The sequence below is a fragment of the Manis pentadactyla genome, chromosome 5 (genome assembly GCF_030020395.1).
Source record: "Manis pentadactyla isolate mManPen7 chromosome 5, mManPen7.hap1, whole genome shotgun sequence".
In the NCBI taxonomy this organism is placed as follows: Eukaryota; Metazoa; Chordata; class Mammalia; order Pholidota; family Manidae; genus Manis; species Manis pentadactyla.
The window spans coordinates 6771211-6796411 of record NC_080023.1 but is presented as its reverse complement, the minus strand read 5'-3'; the positions used below and the strand labels follow the sequence as shown (position 1 = coordinate 6796411).

Below are 25201 nucleotides of genomic sequence, written 5' to 3'. Positions count from 1 at the left end.
ATCCCTTGGAGAAACTGACATTCCCATGCAGTCATCTCATGCAGGGTAGTTTATCACTGTGCAGAAAGAGGCAGCCACAAAGATGCTTTCCATGGTGTCATTTGGAACAGAAAAAATAAAAATAAAGCATAAACAAACAAACCACCTAAATGTCTCTAAACACCAATATCAGGGTTTGACCAAAGAAGAAATGGTACAGCCCTCCATGGAAGGTACTTTGAAGCAATCCAAAGCCATCTGAAGAAGAGTACACAATGTCAGGAAAGGTTGTTCAGGAGTCTGAACTTGGCATCCATGGACTCCTGATGAGATGCTTCTGGAAGGGACTCGGCATCTCCCAGGCCCCACACCCGCCTCATAGAAGCTGAACTTCTGGCAGAGAGGGCAGGGATCCTAGCAAGCTCCCCTGATGGTTCTTACGCATACAGGCATATGAGAGTCAATGCCAGGGGGTTCCTAAAGCAGGACGCAGCAGGCTGGCATAGTAAGAGAACAAGAGCAAGTTACATGCAAATTCAATATATATAAAAAACAATCCCATTCGTGTGTGTGTGTGTGTGTGTGTGTGTGTGTGTGTGTGTGTGTGTGTGTGTTCTAACAGGTACCTACATACCAAAAATTAACAGCGATTACCTCTAGATCACAATTTCTCAACCTGGGCACTAACATTTGGGGCTGGATAATTGTGGCGGAAGCTGTCCTGTGCTTTGGGGCACAGGACAACTGCCCACCAGGTGCCAGTAACACCCCTTAGCGGTAACAACCAAAACGGTCAGACAGTGTCTCCTGGGAGACAAGATGGCCCCAGGTCAAAAACCACTGCCTGAGATGGAAGGTGTGATAGATGATATTTTACTTTGTTTTTCATCTATCTGCCCATTTTTTTTGTTTTTTCTTCCCTAAAATGAATATAAAATATTTTAGTTGTGTAAAAAAATCGGTGTTTCTTTCTCATTGCTTATGCTGTCAAAAAAAATACACTCAGATGAAAAGATGTTCACATTAGTATTTACAGTAAGCAAACTAATTTTATTATGATTTTAAAATAATTTTGGAAAAGCACATACAAAGTCCTCCCAAATGTCAATATTCCTAAGAGCTTTAAAACACGTACAACCTTTGGAAGGGGCATCCTGATTTTAAGTATGTATCTTAAAGAAACAATGCTAAATATAGGAAATGCTTTACAAATATAGTTGATTTTTGCAGAGTAATTTATGAAAACAAAAAGCTTAAATACTCTAAAACCAGCAATAGGAAACCAAGTTAATTATGGTACATTCACTTGATAGACTATAAAACAGTACTAAAATATTTACAAGGAGTTTATAACAGTATAGGGGAAAGGTTTATACCATACTGTTAAAGAGAATGGCTACAAAGTTGAATATATGGCATCATTACTGGCAAGAATAAAAAGAATCCTGTGCATACACATGACTAAAATAATACACCAAAAGATGTTAAAAGTGGTTGTCAATTGAACAATAGCATCCTGGGTGATTTTTTTTCTCTGTACTCTTTTGAAATGTCCAAATTCTCTACAATCAACGTGTATGGGTGTGTAGTCACAGAGAGAACAGTAAAATTTATTTTTTAAAAACACTTCAAAATCATCAGAAACAAACATGCCAAAATTTCAGGTAAGAAATATGTCTTCCTACTGCTCTGTATACAGATTTCCATCCAGACGCTAAAAATAACTTTGTTCAAAAAATTAAACATATTCAGAAAGTACAACATACAATTAATGCGATATTGTATCTACATTTCCCAGCTCTGGGGAGGATAAATTTTAAGGGTAATTACACTACATGTGGTCAGAAAAAGTAGTACATAGAAACACGGTAACAGAAACCGATTTTTATGAAAAACAACCTGAACAGGATTTTGTTTTCCAACCTGGGATCACATTCTTCTAAAACAGAAGGAGATGAAATGATCAGGGTTTGCTCAGAATTAGCAAACCAAGCACAGATTTCAGCAGCCTCACCGAGTTCGATCTAACTTGTTTACATTCATCCGGGGAGATGGACACTTGCCGCTCACAGTGACAACCACAGTGACCACGGACAAAGGCGGCCTCTCTCGCATTTATAAGGCAGTATTTGCCCAAGCCGGCCATTCCCAGGTGGCTGCAGTGAATCCTCTTGCTCGCTCGCTGCCCGGTCTTTCATGCGGACCAGACTATATCGTACCATAGACCTCAAAGAGGGACGCAGCTGCGTGCATCCGGTAGAAAATAGAAAAGGGCATGGCCAGGTTGACCACAATTATCCAGGGCTCAAAGCCAAAGACAATTTCCTCCAGTCCGTTGTCGTACTCGGGGCGGCAGCCGAAGGCGGGAGGGATCCAGAGCTGCAAGAGAAGAGGGGGCGTCCCAGCAGCCGCCCAGGAGGCTGACGCAAACCTCCGGCGCTGTCCGGACTCGGGGACTGCGCCACGGCCGCCGCGGTGACAAGCAGCCCTGGCCACTGAGCCCGCCGATCCTTCCCGCTTCCTCAGCGCCCCTCCAGAATGAACGCTGCCCAACCCCGTCTGATGCCCCCACCCCTCTAGCGCCGTCCGTGGTGGGTCCTCAGCATCCCTGACCTGACCGGCTCAGCGCCTCCCAGGGCTCACCCCATCCCCGGGGGCGCCTCAGATCCCCGCCCAGTGTCGGTGTGGGACGGATATTTACAAAGCAGGCACCTGACCTAGTCACCCTCTCCGCTTGTCACTCGCCATTGGCTCCCACTGCCTTCAGCAGGAAGTCCAAATTCCCTAAGAGACAGAGCACCACCCTCACCTCCATGGCGCTCCCAGCGCCCTTCACTCCAGCCTCCCCGGGCTGTGCGCAATCTCCAAGTGTGCCTTTCCCTGCCAAGTCTTCAGGGATTTGCTTCTGCCTCTCCCTGTTTCAGGACTCCCTGTCTTCCTTCTAGTGCTAAATCCTACATTTTTTCCAAGTCCTGAGACACCACTTCTTCCAGGAAGCCCTCCTTGATCTAACTAGTCCAGGCAGGGACTCCCTGTGTTCCCACAGGCCCCTGCATTTACCTACAGTGGAAGCCACCTGCTTACCACTCCTGCCTTTATCTACCAACGCTCATGCTCATGCTTGGAAATCCTGGCCACGTGCGCCTGGGCTGGTGCATTCCGTGGTCTCCTTTCTGGCTCATCCTCGGCATGGAGAACAGCCCGCAACCCCTGACTAGGGAGGAACCCATGCTTTGGAGCCAGACCTGGGTTCCTGCCCCTGACAGACTGTAACCTCGCCTCTCCAAGCTTTGGTTTCCTCATCTGTAAGGTGGGAACCGACTCCTGTCTCAGAGGGCTCTGATGAGACGAAATGGCAACTAAGTTTCTAAAACCCAAAGCGACAACCTATTATTCTTGTTGCTCATGGAACCTGCGTACTGGTCCCCTTGTCAGTCTCCTGGCTCCAGTCTCTCCTCCACCTACCCTTAAGTCTTGGGGCCCTTAAGCCTGCTTCTCTTTCACACTGCACACTTCTGCAGGCAGACCTTGGATGACCCCAATGATCCCACCTCTTGGGGCATCACAGTCTTGAGAAGCCCCCTCCCCTTGGGTATGGCCTGAACCTACAGACTTTCTTGTAACAAACAGAATATGACAGAAGTCATGGGATGTCACTTCTGAGATTAGGCTACAAAGACTCCAGAGTCCACTCCTACGAGGTTGGAAGTCAGCTGCCACACTGTGAGCTACTCTACAGAGAGGCCATGTGGCCAGGGAGTGAAGGGGCCTCAGGCCAGCAGCCAGCAAAGAGCTCAAGCCCTCAGCGCAACCTGCCAGGAACTGAATCCTGCCCACAGCCACGTGAGTGGGTTTGGAAGCAGATCCCCTCCCCCACTCCTATCCAACAATCACGTCTTGAAATGACTGCAGCCCTTGGGGGTGGCCGGTGGGGGACCCTGAGAGCAGAGGCACCCAGCTAAGCCATGCACGGGTTCCTGACCTACAGAAACTGGGTAAAAGTGCTCGTGTGGGGGAATTTCTTACCCGGCAAAGGTGGCTGATACCCATGGCTTTCGTTACCACGTCCCTCCAGAACTTCCCCTCGCCCACGTCCCTATCGTGTTTTCCGGGCTCTGTGATTCTCGGGCTCTGCCAGCCTCTCCCGCTGGTTCTTCCCAGGCTCCTCCGTTGGCTCCTCCTCCTCTGCTCCACCCCTTCATGTTGTCTGGTCCCAGGGCTCGTTCCTGGGTCTTCTTTGCTTCTCCGCACACAAGACCCCCGGATGATCTCAGCCAGCCCCTGGTTGTGAACACCTTGCAAATCAGCCCTGGGAGTTCCCCGTCGGAATGACCAGCCTGGCCCGCCCCGGAGAAGTCGAGGCTCCTACATCCCGATGGCTACTTGGGTGCCTAAACGGCCTCAAGCTCAACATGCCTTCTCCGTCCTCCATCCCATCCGCAACATTTTCTCCCAGGCGCTCAGTCAAAACGCCAGCTGTCAGCCTCATTTTCCCTCTGACTCTCGTAAGCACCCACCTGCTACCCAGTTCATCAGCGACCCTGGATGACCACCCTCTTACTCCTACCATCAATTTGCCACTCTGAATATTGTATTCCTTCCCTGATTCAACCCCCAAAATCTTCACAGCATGCTTAAAGTAAAATCTACCCTTCTACGGAGGATTATAAAGCCCTCTGTTAGCTGATCCCTTACCTCCCCACTAGGCTGCTCCCTGCACTGCCGCCCACCCAGCTGGCCCCGGCCACATAGGTCATCTTCTTCCTCGTCCTCAAACAAGACAAGCCCATTCCCACATGCGGTTGGCACTGGCTGGTGTCTGGGTGGGTCATGGTCGCCTCCTCCCTGCTGTTCAGCTCTCAGCTCTGAGGCCACCACCTGAGAAAGCCTTCCTTGTCAATCTGGGCCTTCTGATGCCAAGGGGCACCAAATACTACCGTGCACGCCCTCCTCATTTATTCTCTGCAGAGCACACATCACTGTGAGGTGTTTTTCCTGTTGGATTATTTATGGCCAGCCCTGCCACCATTGTGTAGGCCCCACAGAGGAAGGCCCAGACCTTTCAGGCAGCTAAGAAGCTGGGCTCAGCCAGGACTCTTGGCTGCAGTCAAGGAGGAAGCAGAGAGGGTGGGAAAATGAGAAGAGGGAAAGGAGAGACGAATGAACCTCTTTCCTGCTGTTGAGTAGGCTGGAATTCTTGCTATTGCTCTCACTGGGCACTGGGTCTGTGTCCCCTTCCCTTGAATCCAGGGGACTGTCACTGCTTGACTCATAAAATATGGCAGACCTGATGCCACACAATATCCACACTTGGCCTTGAGAGACTGGCACTTTCCATTTCTCGGAAGGTTGGCTGGGGGGTCCCTGAGCCACCACATGCAAAGCCCACCCACCCTGACGTGGCCCCACATGTGAATGCTGCAGCCAAGCACCCTGGCCAAGCCCGGCCTTTCAGCCAACCCTACCCAGGGCACCAGACCTTGGAACCTCCAGCCCAGCCCAGTCCCCAGCATCAGTACCATAAGGAACAGCCAGGCCTTCTGGAATTTCTAACCCACAAGGTCAAAAGACAACAAAACAATTGTTTTTGTCATGCATTTGGGGTCATTTGTTATGCAGCAGTGGAAAACTGACACACCTGCCTGTCTGCTGTGCCCACTTGGAGGTGTCAGTGCAGAGCTCATGGTCTTCCTTCCACACGGAGCCCCTCCCAAGCCTGCCCTCTCCGAGTCCCCAGTCTCCATGAATAGCACCACTATCTACCCCGAGAAGCACGAGTCAGAACATCTATCCCCTCACGTGCTACAACGTGGATGAAGCTGAAGGACGTTATGCTCAGTGAGATAAGCCTGTCACAAGGGGACAAATACTGTATGATCCCCTGATGTGAGGTCCACAGAGTCGTCAGACTTGCAGACAGTAAGATGGCATTGCCAGGAGCCGGGGTGCTGGGCATGGGAGTTGTGTAATGACCACGGCATTTCAATGTTGTAAGACAAAAAGAGTTGTAGAGATGGGTGTACAACAACAGGACTGTACTTAAGCCTACTGAACTGTACACAAACATGGTTGAAATGCTAAAATTTATATTGCGTGCTTTTTACTACAATAAAAATTAAAAAGAAAAAAAACATGAATCAGATCCTGTCACTCCCAGCATAAAACCTTCAAAGGTTTTCTGCGGCATTTAGGGTTGAGTCCCAGCTGCGGCCGTGGCTTGTGAGGCCCTGGTGGGCTGCCTGGGTGCCCTCGCCCCTTGCTTCCCATGTTCTTCCAGGCGCCTGCCCCTCCATCTCCTCAAGCCAGCCTTGCTTTGCATCTGTGCCTTCCCGTGCCTGTCCCTGTGCCCAGACTCCCCCCCAGGCACCACCTGCCACTCTTTCCCCCAGAGGATGCCTTCCCTGACACCGTGTTTCCCTGCACCCTGAACGACCCTGTCACCACAGCCACCCCCTTTCCTGCGCACCCCAGAGCTGCTCATCTCCCCACGTGGACGTGCACACAGGCACCCCGAGCTGCAACCTCAGTGCCAGCTCCTGGACCTGGAGAAGAGCAACACCTGTCCTTGGCCCTTTGTCACTCCGCGGGGTTAACTACCAGGTTTCAAAATGGCTCAGGGCACCCTAAGGCTTCACCCTGCAGTGATTTCCCCTTGTGGCTCCCTCACCAATGAACAGAGGCAGTGCCTGAGGGCCTCAGCGGAGCACAGAGGTGAAGAGGAGAAAACGTGTCCTGGGACGAGCCCCAGGCCTGGACTTTGGGTCCCAACAGACCATCAGCTGCCCCTTGATTCTGGTATTGCGAGCGGCACTCTCCTTGTTAGTGCTGGTCTAAAAATGCCAGCCCAGTGTTTCACCTGGTGGTCAGGCAAAGATTCAGCACGGGGTTGGCTTTTCTGAACTTGCTGAGGAGAGACATATTCTTCCCGTGGAGTGTATACAAAAGCAACACGCTTTCCGGGGATTCTAGAAGCCACTCTGACTCTATCTGCCTCTGAGCCCACACACCCCTCCTGGAACAGAGGCCTTGCATCAAGTGCAGAATAACCAACCAGTGGTTACTAATCCTGATCTGTTGTCTTCCTGTTCAACACCTTTGTTCACTGCAGCACACAAAGTGCCTGGCACATGGCAGGTGCCCCATAAATGACTGATGAAAGAAGAGGGCCTGCCCGGAGTCAAACTCTTCTGGGGCCCCTTCTCCCCTCAGAGCTCCTCACAACTGTCTGCAGACCTGGAAGGAGACCCAGGTCCAGATGGCCCAGAGCAAGAATCAGGTTTGATTGGCAGACATATGGCATTTTGGCTTCAGATGGAGCCTCCCAATGCTGTGGCTTTAGGGTAAGGCCAAAAGCTGCAGCACCTGGGCATGCACCACCTGAAATTAGGGGGAGGGAGCTGAAACCCCAATGAGCGGGTGGAGAAACAGAGAGGCCCTGATGGGAGGCAGGTGGCCAAGAGCCACTACAGGGCGAGGGCGGGCAGGCTCCATGCCCTGGGGCGTCCCCACCAGTCCACCAGCCGCTGCAGTGGCTGAGGCCTGTGTGGGGCCACAGGCGGTTTCCCTCTCCTTTTCACCAAGCCTTCCCATCCTTCTGTGTGTCTCTAAAACAAGTCCCAACAGCACACAGAGCTTTTGATTTCTTTTTCTCCTTCTCCATCACCACCACTGCCCTGTTCAAGTTCCCATAATTTGCTATCTGGGCAGCTGCAGGGGCTTCTGTTCCATCTCCTTGCCTCTGATCTTGCCTCTCCCAACCTTCCTGCATGCTGCTGCTAACGGGATCACTCCGTAACTCAAATCTGAGCAGGTCCTCTATTGCCCTCAGCATAAAGATGAGACTCAGCCAGGCTTATAAGACCCACTCAAGCCAGATCCACATAACCGGCCCCTCCATCTGTTTCCCACTCCCCTGCTCTGCTTAACATGTATGGAATCCATGCTAACTACTTGGTGCTCCCGAAATAGGCCATGGTGTCTTTTGCCTTTTTGCCTTCTAATGTGGTGTGCCTTGTCCCAAATGCTTTCAATCACCTTGACCACTTGGTAAACTCCCAACTGTTCCTTGAAGCTGCAGCAGACAATACTGAGTGACTGACCTTGCTGCCTTCCATCATAGATGCTGGAAAGCAAACAGTCCACTTCAGAAGCCTCCCTTGTAGCTAGGAGAGGCCGTGTGAAAGACATTGCCTGGCACCAGTCTTTCCCTCCTTCTTCTGTCTTGAACCCAGATGTGATGCCTGGTGCTGCTGCAGCCACCTTATGACCATGTGGCAACAAGACCAATCAAGCATGGTTGAGTGGAAAGATGAACAGTGCCTGGATCCTTGGTAATAGGGTTTAGCTGCCAGATCAACTCCAAGCAGCCAACCACCATAATTCTAGTCTTTAAGACTGAAGATACTGCTGGTCAAACTTCTGGTTATTTGCAGCCAAAAGCATTCCTAATTGAGACTGGGTCTCACCTCAAGCATCCCCTGCTCACTGAAGTCCCTCCCTGAATCCATGCTCCTACTACACTTTGCACATACCCTTATCCTTTCCTACCACTTGCCATAGTCACTGTACTATATTTTTCCCTTGTCTCCCTCCCCCACTATACTGTAATCTTTTGGAGGAAAAAGATTGAGTCTTCTCACCTTTCACCTTTAGTTCTTGCCTCAGCCCCTGGCACACAGCAGATATACTCGGTAAGTGGATTTGTGGAATATAGGCCTACATTCCAGCCTCACTTTTTAAACTTTACACCTGAATTATTTTGATTATAAGCTACTTCATTCCTTATTTGAAAAAGGCAAGGAAAATAGCCCAAGTAATCTTTTAAAATAAATAAATAACTTTATGCAGATTACCGAAATGTTGCAGAGGAACAAAAAGGCTGCAATATTCCTCAGGACTCGTCTCTTGGCATTGCCTTGCAAGAAATGGGGGCAGCGGGCCAGGCCCCGGACTCCTTCCCTGATCCTCTCCTCGCCCTCTTTGCCACAGCCTTCTCTCAGAGGCATATTGCCATTGGCTGCAGGGGGCATCTCACTGCCCTGGAGGGCCACATCCCTGGCCACAGCTCCGCTCTTGAGGCAGGAAGAAGTGAGGGATGTGGCATTACCATTGCAGACTGTGACCACACGCAGGGCTCTGACGTCCTCGGAGAGCCTCTCCGGCTCTCGGTGAGTAGACTCGATGATGAAGAGATTCTGGATGTATTTCTCCACAATCACCAGGATGGAGTAGGGCAGGTTGTACCAGGTGTAGGGGGGACAGGCTTCGGCACAGAGGATGGCCAGGATGGAGCCCCAGGAGATGAGCCAGGAGCCAGAGGCAGTGCCCACCAAGAGGTCCGCATCCAGCTTGCGGGCGGGATTTTTGGACTCATCCAATGATTTCTCATCTATCCTGTAAATCCGGATTCCAACCAGCCCTGCAGCCCCCATGAACGTCAGCAAGGTGATGGCATACAGGTAGAACATGGTGAGTGCCAACTCGCTCTTGGGTTTGGAGCGCCCTATCTGAATCAGATATACCACCACGACCCCAATGGTGGCAGCCAGCACAGCCAGGCCCAGGACTGAGCCCACCACGACCCCGTGAAACTTGAACTGCATCTTCCGATGCTGATGGCTGTCAACTTTGCGTCCAATGTTTTTCCACAGGACGTAGAGCATCGTGGAAGCCAGGATCTGATACTCTATGTTGAAAGGGTAGAGGTAGTAGATCCCGTGTGAGATGGCAGAGCAGAGAGTCGGGGGGGTGCAATTACACGGAGGTGTGTGGTCATCTAACACTAGGGGCAAGAGGCAGACCACACAGGAGGGCGGTTAGTGCGTATGGGGAAAGTAGAAAAGCGGAAGAAATATTTTCACTCTGAAGTCATGCTTACGCTTGGGCATTCCCATTGAATTAAAAACTTTATTTCATGGCTTATCATCATGTTTAATATCATGGCAAAGTTATCAGCCATGAATATCCCCAAGAGTGCTAATTACATGAATCATATTTTATCCAGACATCAGAATATTATACAGCCATGGGAAATGGTATTGTAGAAATTTCCTTACCAACATATAAAGATATGCACAAGATATATGAACAAAAGCAGCTTGCCAATGAGGAGACGATGACTCCATTTTTATAAAGTATAGATATATAGATGAAAAGAAGATCTATAGACAGAAAAAGTCTAAAAGGACATAAACTAAAATGTTAACATTTCTGGGTGGAAAAATGACTGGTGAGTTTTCTTTTATGTAAAAGAAATATCTATGGTGTCTTTTTTACAGCTTTATTGAAATATAATTGACTATTGAAATATAATTGACTTACAAAATATAACATTTTGTAAGTTGAGATGTACAGTGGGTTATTTTCTACTACATTGTGCTGCATTTTCTAAACTTTTTAAGAGAACATGACTTACATGTGTGATTTTAAAATTATTTTTTTAAAATAACTTTGTGCGGGATTGGATTAAAGATGGCAGCATGAGAGGTGAGACAGAGGCTTCCTCTTAAAACTGCATATAATATGAAAATATAATTAATACAACTAATCCTGAGAGAGCAACAGGAAGGAGGACTGCACCAGACTGTACAGACCTGGGGAAAAGAATAAACCTCCCAGAACAGGGTAACGTACCAAAGCCATGGTCCAGTGGGACCCAAGCCTTCCCCCACCCCAGCTCACTGGCAGGAGGAAGAGAAACGGAGCAGAGAGGGAGTGAAGACCTGAGACTGCTGAACACCTAGCTCTGGAGATTTGCTCTGGGAGCACAAACCTATATTTCATGGTGCTCTCGAATTAGGGGGGTTGGAAAGCTAAGACAGGCAGAATACCTGAAGAGACTGAGATTCCAGCCGCTTGTGGAAAGCAGGGATCCATACTGGCTGCTCTGGGACAAAAGAAAGGCGGGCAGTCGGAGAGACTTCCTAACAGCGAGAGGGCTGCTAAAGGGGCAAGGATTGCACAGAGCTTGCTGCTCAGGAGAAAGGACAGGTAGACAAAACTGTCTGGGTGCACTCTGCCCAGCAGGTTGTGAACTTTCACGATCTTCAGGTGCTCCAGCCCCCTGGATGGCTACACAGCTCCAAGGCCACCCTCCATGATACACAGCCTGCTGCACCTTCCTCCCAGCCAGCCCCACCTGGCTCGCAAACCAGCAAACCCTGCCCTGGCATCAGGCCAGCCAGAGGGAAGCCCCGCCTACAGCAGCTACAAACACAAAGCATAGAGGCTTATATTTGTGTGCTCAGACTACTGGTTCTGGCAGTGGAGACAGGCATAGCAGTTGAAAAGCAGGAAAAAGCTCTTTCTTCCCACCAGGCACCAACACTGCTCCCCTGTGACCCCCGACATTGCTTCAGGGGCTGAGCACCTCCAGAGAGTAGAGCTTCTGGGCACTAGAGGGCGCCACATACAAATATGAAATGTTAAAGGAACCTGGTCCAAAACAAAATTATAAATACACCAGAGAAAGAGTCAAATGAAATCAACCTCATGAATCTTCCTGAAAGAGATTTCAAAATAAAAATCTTTAACAAGATAATGGAGGTACAGAAAAATATTCAAGAACTCAGGAATGAATTCCGGTTGGAGATCCATTCATTACAAAACACAGTGTCAGAAATGAAACATAAAATGGAAGGTTTTAAAAGCAGATTAGATACAGTGGAGGAGACAATAAATGAAATAGAAATTAGAGAAAAGGAATACAAAGAAGCTGAAGCACAGAGAGAAAAAAAGGATCTCTAAGAATGAAAGAATATTGAGAGAACTGTGTGGCCAATCCAAACAGAACAATATTCACACTGTAGGGATATCAGAAGAAGAAGTAATGCTGAGGAGGTAATGCTGAAAACTTCACCAATCTGGGGAAGGAGAGAGTCTCTCAGGCCATGGAGGTGCACAGATCTCCCAAAACAAGGGACCAAAGGAAGACAACACCAAGACATGTAATAATTAAAATGGCAAAGATCAAGGATAAGGACAGACTACTAAAAACAGCCAGAGAGAGAAATAAGATCACATACAAAGGAAACCCCATCAGGTGATCATCAGACTTCTCAGCAGAAACCTTACAGGCCAGAAGGGAGTGGCATGATCTATTTAATGCAATGAAGCAGAAGGGCCTTGAACCAAGAATACTTTATCCGGCAAAATTATCATTTAAATTTGAAGGAGGGATTAAGCAATTCCCAAATAAGTAAAAGCTGAGAGAATTTACCTCCCACAAACCATCTCTACAGTGTATTTTGGAGGGACTGCTATAGATGGAAGTGTTCTTAAATTTTAATAGCTGTCACCAGAGGTAATAAAATCACAGTAAAGAAAAGTAGAACAGATAATTACTAAGAAAATGCAAAATTAAATCAACTAGCCCAAAGTTAATCAAGGGATAGACAAAGAGTACAGAATATGATACCTCATATATAAAGAATGGAGGAGGAAGAAAAAGGTGAAGAAAAAAAGAACCCTCAGATTGTGTTTGTAACAGCATACTAAGTGAGTTAAGTTAGACTCTTAGATAGTAAGGAAGTTACCCTTGAACCTTTGGTAACCATGAATCTAAAGCCTGCAATGGCAATAAGTACATACCTATCAATAATAACCTTAAATGTAAATGGTCTGAATGCACCAATCAAAAGGCATAGAGTCACTGAATGGATAAAAATATGAAACCCATCTATATGCTGCCTACAAAAGACTCACTTTAAATCCAAAGACATACACAGACTAAAAGTGAAGGAATGGAAAAAGATATTACATATAACTAATAGGGAGAAAAAAGCAGGTGTTGCAGTACTTGTATCAGACAAAATAGACTTCAAAACAAAGAAAGTCACAAGAGACAAAAAAAAGGACATTTCATAATGATAAAGGGGTCAATCCAACAAGAAGATATAACTATTATAAATATCTAAGCACCCAATACAGGAGCACCTACAAATGTGAAACAAATACTAACAGAATTAAAAGGGAAAATTGAATGCAATGCATTCATTCTAGGAGACCTCAACACTCCATTCACTCCAAAGGACAGATCAACTAGACAGAAAATAAGTAAGGAGACAGAGGCACTGAACAACACACTAGAACAGATGGACCTAACAGACATCTACAGAACTCTACACCCAAAAGCAGCAGGATACACATTCTTCACAAGTGCACATGGAACATTTTCAATAGATCATATACTAGGCCACAAAAAGAGCCTCGGTAAACTAAAAAAGATTGAAATTGTACAACCAGTTTCTCAGACCACAAAGGTATGAAACTAGAAATAAATTATGCTAAGAAAATGAAAAATCCCACAAACACATGGAGGCTTCACAACATGCCCCTAAACAACCAATGGATCAATGACCAAATAAAAACAGAGATCAAGCAATATATGGAGACAAATGACAACAATAATTCAAGACTGCAAAATCTGTGGGACACAGCGAAGGCAGTGCTAAGAGGAAAGTATATTGCAATACAGGCCTGCCTCAGGAAAGAAGAACAATCCCATATGAACAGTTTAGCAAAACTAGAAAAAGAACAAATAAGGCCCAGAGTCAGTAGAAGGAGGGACATAATAAAGATTAGAGCAGAAATAAATAAAATTGAGAAGAATAAAACAATAGAAAGAATCAATGAAAGCAGGAGCTGGTTCTTCAAGAAAATAAACAAAATAGATAAACCCATAGCCAGATTTATCAAGAAAAATAGTGAGTCTACACACATAAACAGAATCAAAAATGAGAAAGGAAAAATCACTATGGAAACCATAGAAATACAAAGAATTATTAGAGAATACTATGAAAAATTATATGCTAACAAACTGGATAACCCAGAAGAAATGGACAACCTTCTAGAAAAATACAACCTTTCAAGGTTGACCCAGAAAGATACAGAAAATATGAACAGACCAATTACTAGCAACGAAATTGAACGGATAATCAAAAACCTACCTAAGAAAAAAACCTCTGGACCAGATGGCTTCACTGCTGAATTTTATCAAACATTTAGTGAGGACCTAATACCCATCCTCCTTAAAGTTTTCCAAAAAGTAGAAGAGGAGGGAATACTTCAAACTCATTCTATGAGACCAGCATCACCCTAATACCAAAATCAGGCAAATATAACACAAAAAAAGAAAATTACAGACCAATATCCCTGATGAACATAAATGCAAAAATACTCAACAAAATATTAGCAAACCAAATTCAAAAATACATCAAAAAGATCATCCATCATGATCAAGTAGGATTTATCCCAGGGATGCAAGGACAGTACACCGTTAAAAAATCCATCAACATCATCCACCACATCAACAAAAAGAAGGACAAAAACCACATGATCATCTCCATAGATGCTGAAAAAGCATTCAACATAATTCAACATCCATTCATGATAAAAACTCTCAACAAAATGGGTATAGAGGGCAAGTACCTCAACATAATAAAGGCCATATATGACAAACCCACAGCCAACATTATATTAAACAGCAAGAAGCTGAAAGCTTTTCCTTTAAGATCGGGAACAAGACAAGGATGTCCACTCTCCCCACTTTTATTCAACATATTTCTGGAGGTCCTATCTATGGCAATCAGACAACACAAAGAAATAAAAGGCAACCAGATTGGCAAGGAAGAAGTTAAACTGTCTCTGTTTGCAGATGACATGATATTGTATATAAAAAACCCTAAAGAATCCACTCCAAAACTACTAGATCTAATATCTGAATTCAGCAAAGTTGTGGGATACAAAATTAATACACAGAAATCTGTTGAATTCTTATACATTAATGGTGAACTATCAGAAAGAGAAATCAGGAAAACAATTCCATTCACAATTTCATCAAAAAGAATAAAATACCTAGGAATAAACCTAACCAAGGAAGTTAAAAACCTATACTCTAAAAACTACAAGACACTCATGAGAGAAATTAAAGAAGATACCAATGAATGGAAACACATCCTGTGCTCATGGATAGGAAGAATTAATATTGTCAAAATGGCCATCCTGCCTAAAGCAATCTACAGATTCAATGCAATTCCTATCAAAATACCAACAGCATTCTTCAATGAACTAGAGCAAATCATTCTTAAATTCATATGGAACCACAGAAGACCCCGAATAGCCAAAGCAATCCTGAGAAGGAAGAATAAAGCATGGGGGATTACACTCTCCAACTTCGAGCTCTACTACAAAGCCACAGTAATCAAGACTATCTGGTACTGGCACAAGAACAGAAACATAGACCAATGGAACAGACTAGAGAGCCCAGATATAAACCCAACCATATATGGTCAATTAATATATGATAAAGGAGCCATGGACATACAATGGGGAAATGACAGCCTCTTCCACAGCTGGTGTTGGCAAAACTGGACAGCTACATGCAAGAGAATGAAACTGGATTATTGTTTAACCCCATACACAAAAGTAAACTTGAAATGTATAAAAAACCTGAATGTAAGTCATGAAACCATAAAACTCTTGGAAGACAACATAGGCAAAAATATCCTGAATATAAACATGAGCAACTTCTTCCTGAATGCATCTCTTCAAGCAAGGGAAACGAAAGCAAAGATAAACACATGGGACTACATCAAACTAAAAATCTTCTGTACGGCAAAAGAGACCATTAACAGAACAAAAAGGCATCCTACAGTATGGGAGAATATATTTGTAAATGACATATGTGACAAGGGGTTAACATCCAAAATATATAAAGAACTCACATGCCTCAACACCCAAAAAGCAAATAACCCAATTAAAAAATGGGCAAAGGATATGAACAGACACTTCTCCAAAGAAGAAATTCAGATGGCCAACAGACACATGAAAAGATGCTCCACATCACTAATCATCAGGGAAATGCGAATTAAAATCACAATGAGATATCACCTCACACCAGTAAGGATGGCCAGCATCGAAAAGACTAAGAACAACAATTTCTGGTGAGGATGTGGAGAAGGGGGAACCCTCCTACACTGCTGGTGGGAATGTAAGCTAGTTCAACCATTGCAGAAAGCAATATGGAGATTCCTCAAAAAACTAAAAATAGAAATACCATTTGACCCAGGAATCCCACTCCTTGGAATATACCCAAAGAATACAACTTCTCAGATTCAAAAAGACATATGCATCCCTATGTTTATCGCAGCACTATTTACAGTATTTACAGTAGCCAAGATATGGAAGCAACCTAAGTGTCCATCAGTAGATGAATGGATAAAGAAGAGGTGGTACATATACACAATGGAATACTATTCAGCCATAAGAAAGAAACAAATCCTACCATTTGCAACAACATGGATGGAGCTGGAGGTTATTATGCTCAGTGAAATAAGCCAGGTGGAGAAAGACAAGTGCCAAATGATTTCCCTCATTTTTGGAGTATAACAATAAAGTAAAACTGAAGGAACAAAACAGCAGCAGACTCAGAGACTCCAAGAAGGGACTAGCGGTTACCAAAGGGGAGGGAGGTGTGGGAGGGTGGGTGGGGAGGGAGGGAGAAGGGGGTTGAGGGATATTATGTTTAGTACACATGGTGTGAGGGGTCACGGGGAAGACAGTGTAGCACAGAGAAGGCAAACAGTGAATCTGTGGCATCTTACTTACTATACTGATGGACAGTGACTGCAATGGAGTATGGGTGGGTGGGGATTTGATAATATGAGTAAATGTAGTAACCACATTGTTTTTTCATGTGAAACCTTTATAAGAGTATATATCAATAATACCTTAATAAAAAAATTTTTTTTAAATAATAACTTTGCGAGTGAAAATGCATTTTCTTATTAGCAAAGACTTTCATCCTGGGAAAGCTAGCAAGCCTGGCAGTTGTCACTCATTGGTAACAGGAGTGCAAGTTGGCACCACCTTCTGGAAGTCAATGGAAATGGCATAAGGAACCATTTTATAAGGCAGAGGAAAATGCTGTACATAAGTAATCAAATATGTAACAAACACCTTAAAGATGATATGGATAGAGTCTCTGACCTGTAATTCCAATCTGTTTTCAAGGGTCAAGTCAAAAATTAATCAAAACGTTAGGTAAAACTGTGTGTGAGAGAGAAAGAAGAGAAACGCCTTAGTGTCCAATAATTTAGAAAGTGTGAAGTGGATATACAATGGACTAGTTGTATATCCAGGTATTATTTTTTTAATGCATTTCACAACCCAGTACTCAGTTGTGAAGTCAATTTAGAGGATAGCAACCAATGTATTTTTTAACAGAATGGAATCGTAATGAAATAGAAGGGAAAGAATGGAATGAAATTTAATATAATTGAACTTTGAGAGTGTCTCTGATATAGCAAGATTATCATTTCATGACATATGTGTACACACATGTGGGTATGTATGCATTTAGGTTGCAATGTAAAGTCTATTTCTTATGGTAGTTTGCAGTGAAGACAAAGATTGAATATATACAGTATAATCTTAACTATAAATAATAGCACATGACAGAGAATCTTAACTATAAATAAGTAATAGCACACCACAAGGAAATTGCCAAATATTAACAGCATTTAGGTGCATTTCTGGGTAGGTGTTACTGTAGATGTGTTTCATTTACACTGTCATTTTTTAAATTTATGATATTGCATATGCCACTTTAAAATCAGATGGAAAAGCTGTGGTAGCACTAAGTACCCTCACTTTTGCACAACGCTGCCAAAGTGAATTTTCAATTCATAAGGAGTTTCTCCACCACTTGTAACCCCAAACAGTACTATGTAACAGGGGGAGAAATCAAGAGCAAAGTTTCAGACTAACAAATGTTGGAGCTGACAGAGTCTCTTTTCCATAAATTAATCTAATCCCATCTTTTCACAGAGGTCTCTGGAGCTAGACCAAATCCTGGCTCAATCATTTATTCACTGTGTGATCGTGGGCTACTTAGGTGACTTCTCTGTGGCTCAGTGGCTTTATGTATAGCAAGGTCAATGCTGACTACCTCTGAGTGTTGGGACAAGAATTAAATGGGCCACATGAAGTGCCTAGAACAGCTCCAGGCACTCAGCAAATGCTTAGTAAAAGTTTGTTTTTGTTATTGCTGTTTCTGTAATGCTACCAACAGGGAAATGAGGCCCAAGGAGAAGGAGACTTTCCCTAGTGGGCTGCTAGCGGAGCAGGATGGGGGCGAAGAAAACAGAGCAATGACCTTGCTTTCAGCGGCCCCACCCCACTGGGGAGGACATGGCTTGAAAGTTGCTCTCCATGCCTGGCCGGGCTCCTACAATGAGTATAATGTGTAGCACATTAATGCTGGAAGGACTCTTTGAAAGTACATGGTTCAGGTCTCCTCACTTTACCAATCAGAAATGCGAGGCTCAGAGACATGGGATGGCTTCCAAAGGTCACACAGCCAGTATGTGTTGAGAACAGGCCCCAAACCTGGGGCATCCAGTTCCTGGTACATCGCACCTTCCTCTACCCCACATTCCTCTGAACCCCAAGGCTTTAAAAGAGAAGTGAAAGATCACAAATGCTAAAGAACTTTGGGAGAAAATACGAAGATGAGTACTATACTACAGGCTCTCAAATAGGAACAGGGGGGGATAAAGATGGGCCAAAATTATAAGCCCCGTAGAGTTAAGTAAAAACTTCAAATAAACTGAAACCAATTAACCACAACCCACCATTAGACGTCTATGGACTCTTTAAAGCTATACTTTCAGTAGAAAGAACTGATAATAGAGGCTTAATTAAAAACACAAATAGAAACAACTGCCAATCTTGTAAACAAAGACATTCTTTTCCATACCAAGCTAGACCATGAGAAATGGTCATCAAAATGATAACCCTTGGGTCTGATAAGTCCGAAGTCACTGAAGAAACCTTTAATCATGCTCACCACGCCCTATTTGTGGAGCCAGGCTGAGAGACTTGGGAGGTTTTGAAAGGTTTTCGACAACAGAGCGCCGTCTGGCTGATGTTGAGCTGGAGGGCCCTGCAGCTGTGAGGAGTCCGCCCTCCCAGCTCCAGCATCGGAGCCTCTGCAGGCTCCCAAGACGTCCCCCCGGAGAGCAGAGCAGCTCTGAGCACTCACCTGCGGTTACGTTCCCAAAGCCCAGGGTGATGAGCCGTTCCTTGTGCTCGTTAAGTTGGTGCTTTGACTCGTTCAGGACACTGTTGGCCCACAGAAGCAGGTTGGTGAACACTGAGTGGATCACCCCAAACCTGAAAAACACAAGGACTCAGTTTGAGCAGCCCTGGGAAGCTCAGAGCCCCAAGGGGAGATGGAGACATTGCACATGTGTGTGCGCACGCACATACACACACACACACACACACACACACACATACACACATGCGCGCGCCTCTTTCTTAGCCATGTTTCTGGTTTCGTCGGGTAGCTCAGCCTCTCCGTGAGCCCCTGTCTAGCTGGGGGGGCAGTGCCACGGGACCTTCCAAAACCATGGTCTTGGTATTCTGCCTTAATCGTGAACCTGCTAGTACTCAACTCACTGTCTATAGGACAAAAAGAAACTGGATCTTGGAAGAAGGGATCCAAGGATGGGAATTTACTGAAAGCAGGCAGCCAGCCCCACCATACCCCAAGCCCTTCCAGAAGGGGAGAGGAGAGAGCAGTGAGGGAAAGAAGGACGAAGGGCTCACTGGCAATCTGGAGAGCTGGATACACCCTTGCTGTTGGTTGGCCAACCCCACATTCATCATCCATCCCCTCTGCCTTGCCACTTCCCTCTAAATACACCAAACAAGCCAGCGATGTGCCATCTGGCCTCCCTTGCATCCAGATATGACCATTCTGGTCACTGGGATGTGAGGTGAGATCTACTGGCACTACTAAAAAACTTCTGCTTTCTTGACAAAAAAGGTAAGAATGAGAAAAGCCTAATGTCCCTCTGCCTTTTTTATCCAGCCTTGAATGTAGACATGAAAGCTGGAGTTGTGGCAGCTATCTTGTGTCCATGAAGCAGACAGCATGAGATGAAACCCTAACCCACTGAGGATGGCAGAGCAGAAACGTAGAAAGAGCCTGTTCTGTGATGATGTCATTGAGCTGCTGGAGTCTCAGGTATGTTCAGGAAGTAAGCATGGTCACAAAACAGTAAGCAGCCTCACTGGGGTTTGAAGAGTTGTAAGCAGCAGGGCTGTTCTGACCCAGAGTCCTGCCCCTGCCTCTAGGCTACACTGCCTCCTGAGGAAGAAGAAAGGGGATGGCATGGAAGGTGGACACCGGACTCAGGAACAGAGGAGAGGTCTGTGGGGAATATGGCTCTGATGGGGTTACTGCTTGTTTCAAAACCTCCAAAGTCTCCCCATGCCTGCCAGTTTAAGACATATTCACATTGGTAGCTTCTAGGATACTGAAAAGTGGACCTTGCATGTAGCAGGCAGAGCTAATACTGATTTGAGAGGCTCTCCTTGAAACGTGTGTGTAACTGATCCCTCCTTGGTTGGAGAGCAGAGGCCCAGAGGAAGTATGACCCCAACTTGTTTAACCATGATCACACTTGTCCATGATCTGCCTACAGGAAACGTGGTAGGACCTACTGGGTCCTCAACCCTGACCTTTCCTCTTCTCTGAGTTTTAACCTCAGCTGACTCCTCTGGGGCTCCCGTGAGCAACTGCAAACAACCTCTCTTTATCTGAACCCTGGCTTCTTTTGGCAGCTGCATAAGGCCCGGGTACAGCTGCAGAAGGAAACAGCCTTCCAGGGGTGTCTGAGTCAGATGTTTGCACATCTGCGTGCCCCTCCTGCTTGCCCAGTTGTATAGATTGTGGCCAGCTGTCCCCGGGGCATCTGGGAGACATTGTAAAGAGCTTTTGACAAATGCAGACAATGCCATGTGCCTCAGGCTGGCTGGTTTCTCTTTTACTTATAATGCACACAGCTCCCCTTTCTCTTCTTCTATCCTGGTCCAAATGGTGGTGTCCAATCCCAGGCCCACTGAACCCAACAAGAAAACACCAGTGCTGCCCACAGATGCAGGCTGTTCTGCCATGCAAGACCCCTGCGAGCTGGTAGCCTCCTGTTGGTTTGATCTGGAAACCATCCTACAAACCAAGGGCAGACATCATTTCCTAAAACCAGGTCGTCTTTCTCATACTTGGATCCGATAACATCACATCACAATAAAGAGAAGGTTTCCATGAGCCATTTACAATCTTAATTTTATTTCCATCTCTGCTTTCACAACCATTATTCCTCTAAACCTCACCCCGGGAAGAGTAAATGACTCAAACCAGTTAAAGGGGGATTTTCAGATCAGGATTTAAAAAAAACCCTGTATGTACTAAAAGCATGGGCTAGTAGAATATTGGCTCCAAAGACCAGAAAAAACAAAAAGACCAGGACTGGTAAATTCTGAAGCCTCCAGGGCCTGGCAGGAAATGTCAGTGAATAAAGCAGGTCTAGGGTTATTAGGGAGTGGTGGGGACTGTAGCAAACTGAGAGGACAGCCCCATCTGGAGGGAAGAATCCCCACTCAGCTCTAACTCCTTGTTGCCATAAACACTTGGGATTCCAGTTTTTCTACAGAAGTCCAAATTTAAAACTTAAAGGTGGTAAGTAACTAAAAAATGCGTAACACTTTGCCCTACAAACAAAACAGACTAAATCAAGCTACACGCACACCTGGTCGAGTTTTTCACTGCCCAATTCAGGGAACAGACCCAGAGACAGAGAGACTTGTGTCCAATCACTCAACAGGAAGGTCAAGGCAGGACTGCATCCTTGTGACTAAGATGAAAGACTGGGGAGTAAATACCTGGGTACCTGGCCCAGAGCAGCATTGTCCAGAAAAAAGATAATGCAAGAACGCAGATGTAAGCACATGTGTAATTTTAAATTGTCAAGTAGCCACATTTTTTTAAAAAAACCAGTGAAAAGGAGCATGTGAAAATAATTTTAATAGTATTTTATTAAGTCCTGTGTATCTAGTATACTGTGATGTCAACATATAATCAACACCAAAAAAATTACGATTAAGATATCTTATGTTCTATTTATCATTCTAGTCTCCGAAATTCGGTGTTCACTTTATACTAAGAGCACATGTCAGCTTGAACTAGCCACAGTTCAAGTGCTCAGTAGCCACACATGGCTGGTGGCTGCTGCGTTGGACAACCCAGGTCTAGAAAGCAAAGCCAAAGACCCATTTCTGCCTGGAGGGAAGTGGGCCCAAAGGTCATGATGCTGTGATTAAATAAGCGACTAAGCAAAGAGAAAGTCCTGCCCAGCAAACCCAGCTGGCCCCTGTGGTCACTGCAAAGACGTGGAAATAGCCATGGATTTAAAGTTGACTTTCACATCCCACCAGCTATGCACAGGTGAACTGCCTGACCTGGGATATCTGCTTTGTTTCTCTGAGCCTCAGTTTCCTCATCTGCTGAATGGAATCACGATAGTCCTATTGTCCCTAACTGACAAGGCTGTTGTGAGAGAAGACCTCCTGAGTAACACACATAAAAGAAAGTGTATTATACGTAGGCAAGTTCACTCTGCTCAGCCAGGAGGTCCTGGCTACAGACAAGCTGCCCAGTATACATTTGTGGAAAACATCTCACCCTTTATGCCAAACTAATCATCAGAAATGCTCAAACATATTGACTGAAGATGTTCATCACAGTGCTAATTGTAATGACAACAACATTTTCAGGAAGATTCACTGTCTCACAACAGGTGTTATAGACTGGAATTGTGCCTTCTCAAAATTTATATGTAGAAGCCATAACCCCTAAGGTGACTGTATTTGGAGGTAGGGCCCTCTATGGAGGTAATAAGGTTAAATGGGGTCATCAGGGTGGAATCCTAATCCAACAGGACTGGTATCCTTATAAGAAAAGGAAGAGATGCCAGAATTCTCTCTCTCCCTGTCCAGAGAAAAGGCCATGTGAGGACAAGGAGGAAGGCAGCCGTCTGCTGGCCAAGGAGACCCAGTTGGCCCCTGTGGTCACTGCAAAGACATGGAAACATCACCAGAAACCAACCCTGCTGGCACCCTGATCTTGGACTTTGAGCCTCCAGAACAGTCGGAAGATAAGTTTTTGTTGTTTAAGCCTCCCAGTCTGTGGACTTCCGTTATGGTGGCCCAAGCAGACTAGCAAGCACCACGGTATTAGTTAAACTGTGGTGATGACATACCATGCAATCAGTAAACACCATGGTGTAGAAAAAGACTGGCAGCAGGAAACGTTAACAATAAAACAGAAATAAAGGCAGAGTGAGAAGAGCAGGACCACAACTGTGTAAAGGAAAAAGGGAAGAAATATGTATCTATTCATGGAAAAAAGACTGGAAGGAAACATCAAAATGTTAACAATTACGTCTGGGTGGTGGGTGACTCAGCTCAGGCTGCTATTAACAAAACGACAGACAATTATCTCTCCAGTTCTAGAGGCTGGAAGTCCAAGATCAAGGTGAGGCCGGCTGGGTTCTGGTGAGGGCTCGCTTGCCGGCCTGCAGACAGCCGTCTCCTGACCATGTCCGCGTGTGGCCTTTCCTCTGGGTGTGCACAGAGAGGGCTCCCCCGTGGCTCTTCCTACAATGACACTGATCCCACCGGGGGCCCCCCCACATGACTTCATCTATACCGAATTACCCCCCAAGGCCCCACCTCCAAACACCATCACATCAGGGGTTAGAGCTTCAACATCTGAATTTGGGGAGAACACAAACATTCAGTCCATACAGTGGCATTATGGTGATTTTTCAATTCTACTGTATCCTTACAAGCTTTATCAGGGAAAAAAGTACAATTTTTAAAGACTCTCTGTGGAGTAGATGAAGTGAAATCCAAGAACAGCACATTTTCCTTCAAGCGGGAACAGAGCCCAGCCCCGCCAATGGGAGGAAGGGCGCGTGACAGGCGCACAGAACGGCAGAAACCAGGAAGGAAATGCCACGCCCACCGCTTGCACTCCGGAGACCCGGGCAAGGCCCTAACCTGCAGACACCTGCTGCTTCCCCCACGTAATGCAGAGAAACACAGTTACCCTCACAGAGCCCACAGGAGGCCTAATGCGGGTTGGATGTGGAAGTCTTCGCCCTGCTCTCAGGGACCATATGTTATCTTTGCTGGGTCCTAGGGGCCTGAACTTCATTTGACCCCATTTGTCCACTCCCTTCCCCTGGAGGCAGGAGCATCAGGGCCCTCCTCTGGCCCCTCCCCTGCCACGCCTCCCTTGCTCCTCCCCCAGAAGGAGGCGTGGCCTCTCCTGCTAACACAGGGGTTGAGGATAACCGCCAAGGCGACAGCTGGGGCAGCGCAGGGCACAACACAGGCGGCCAGTGCACAGCTCCGGGACGATACGTCCCCGGGACACCTGGCCCACCGCCACTGCCCATCCCCAACAGTGCCTGCAGCTGGCCCTGCACACAGTAGGCACTCAACAGATGCCCAACTGCTTGTTGAAGCTGATCCTTTTTGCATAATGAGATTAGTGAAAGTTATTTCTATTCCAAAAGTCTATTAAAATAGTTCTATCCAATGGTCATACATAAATCAATCTTTTAAATGTCAGTTGTCATTTCAAAGGCACTGGAGAGTTTTCTGTTCCTGATTGGCACTTATGATGAGGGATTTTTCTATAAAGCAAGGACGGGTCCCTTTCTTCATCTGTATGTGCGCACGTAGGGCTTTCCCCCATGACGATAATACCTTGCTTTTAGGTAATTTGCCCCATTATCCTACAGATTCTTTCCCTTGATCCTCACACCACCTCCAGAGAGAGATGGATGGAGTAATCATGGACCCAGCACACTGAGTGCTTGCTATGCACCAGGCACAAGCTTTACATCATTCAGTCTTCAGATGTTGGTGTGCTAATATCTCCATTTTATAGATGAGGAGACTGAGGATCACAAAGGGGAAGTGCAGAGTGAAACTGCAACCGACATCCCCTGCTTGCAGGACTGTGCCCAGGAAGAGGCTAAGGCAGGGAGAGGTCTCTTCTCAGGGCCATGAGTGAAGGAGTCACTGGTCAGGATGGAGAGGAGAGTTGCTCTCACTTTTATAACCCAAGCAAGATGGCAGTGATGAGTTTTGTTTGTTCCAAGTGAACACCAGCTTCAACATATGAGGCAATTATCCACGATTGTTACCTTTCCAGTGTTTTGAAAGACTGGATGATATCCTTTGCATGCCCCCAAAGAAAACAGACCTAGACGGGAATGAAGGAAGGAGAGAAAAACACATCAATGGGAAGAGCATCATTACATCTGCACCCTTGAGAAGCTACACAACTTTAGGAAAAGGTGTG

At 45.8% G+C, this 25201-nt stretch overlaps 1 protein-coding gene across 1 annotated transcript in view; it reads right to left on the bottom strand.

The window, feature by feature from the left end:
• Window positions 1-1041: 1041 nt before the first annotated feature.
• Window positions 1042-25201, bottom strand: part of OTOP1 (otopetrin 1) — a 39512-nt gene continuing 15352 nt past the window's right edge. The window contains exons 3-6 of the mRNA XM_036921118.2: window positions 25044-25102; window positions 19022-19152; window positions 8832-9760; window positions 1042-2358 (exon numbers count right to left, since the gene is read on the bottom strand). Coding sequence (XP_036777013.2) covers window positions 2188-2358; window positions 8832-9760; window positions 19022-19152; window positions 25044-25102 — 1290 coding nt within the window. The 3' untranslated portion in view covers window positions 1042-2187. The remainder of the gene's footprint in view (window positions 2359-8831; window positions 9761-19021; window positions 19153-25043; window positions 25103-25201) is intronic.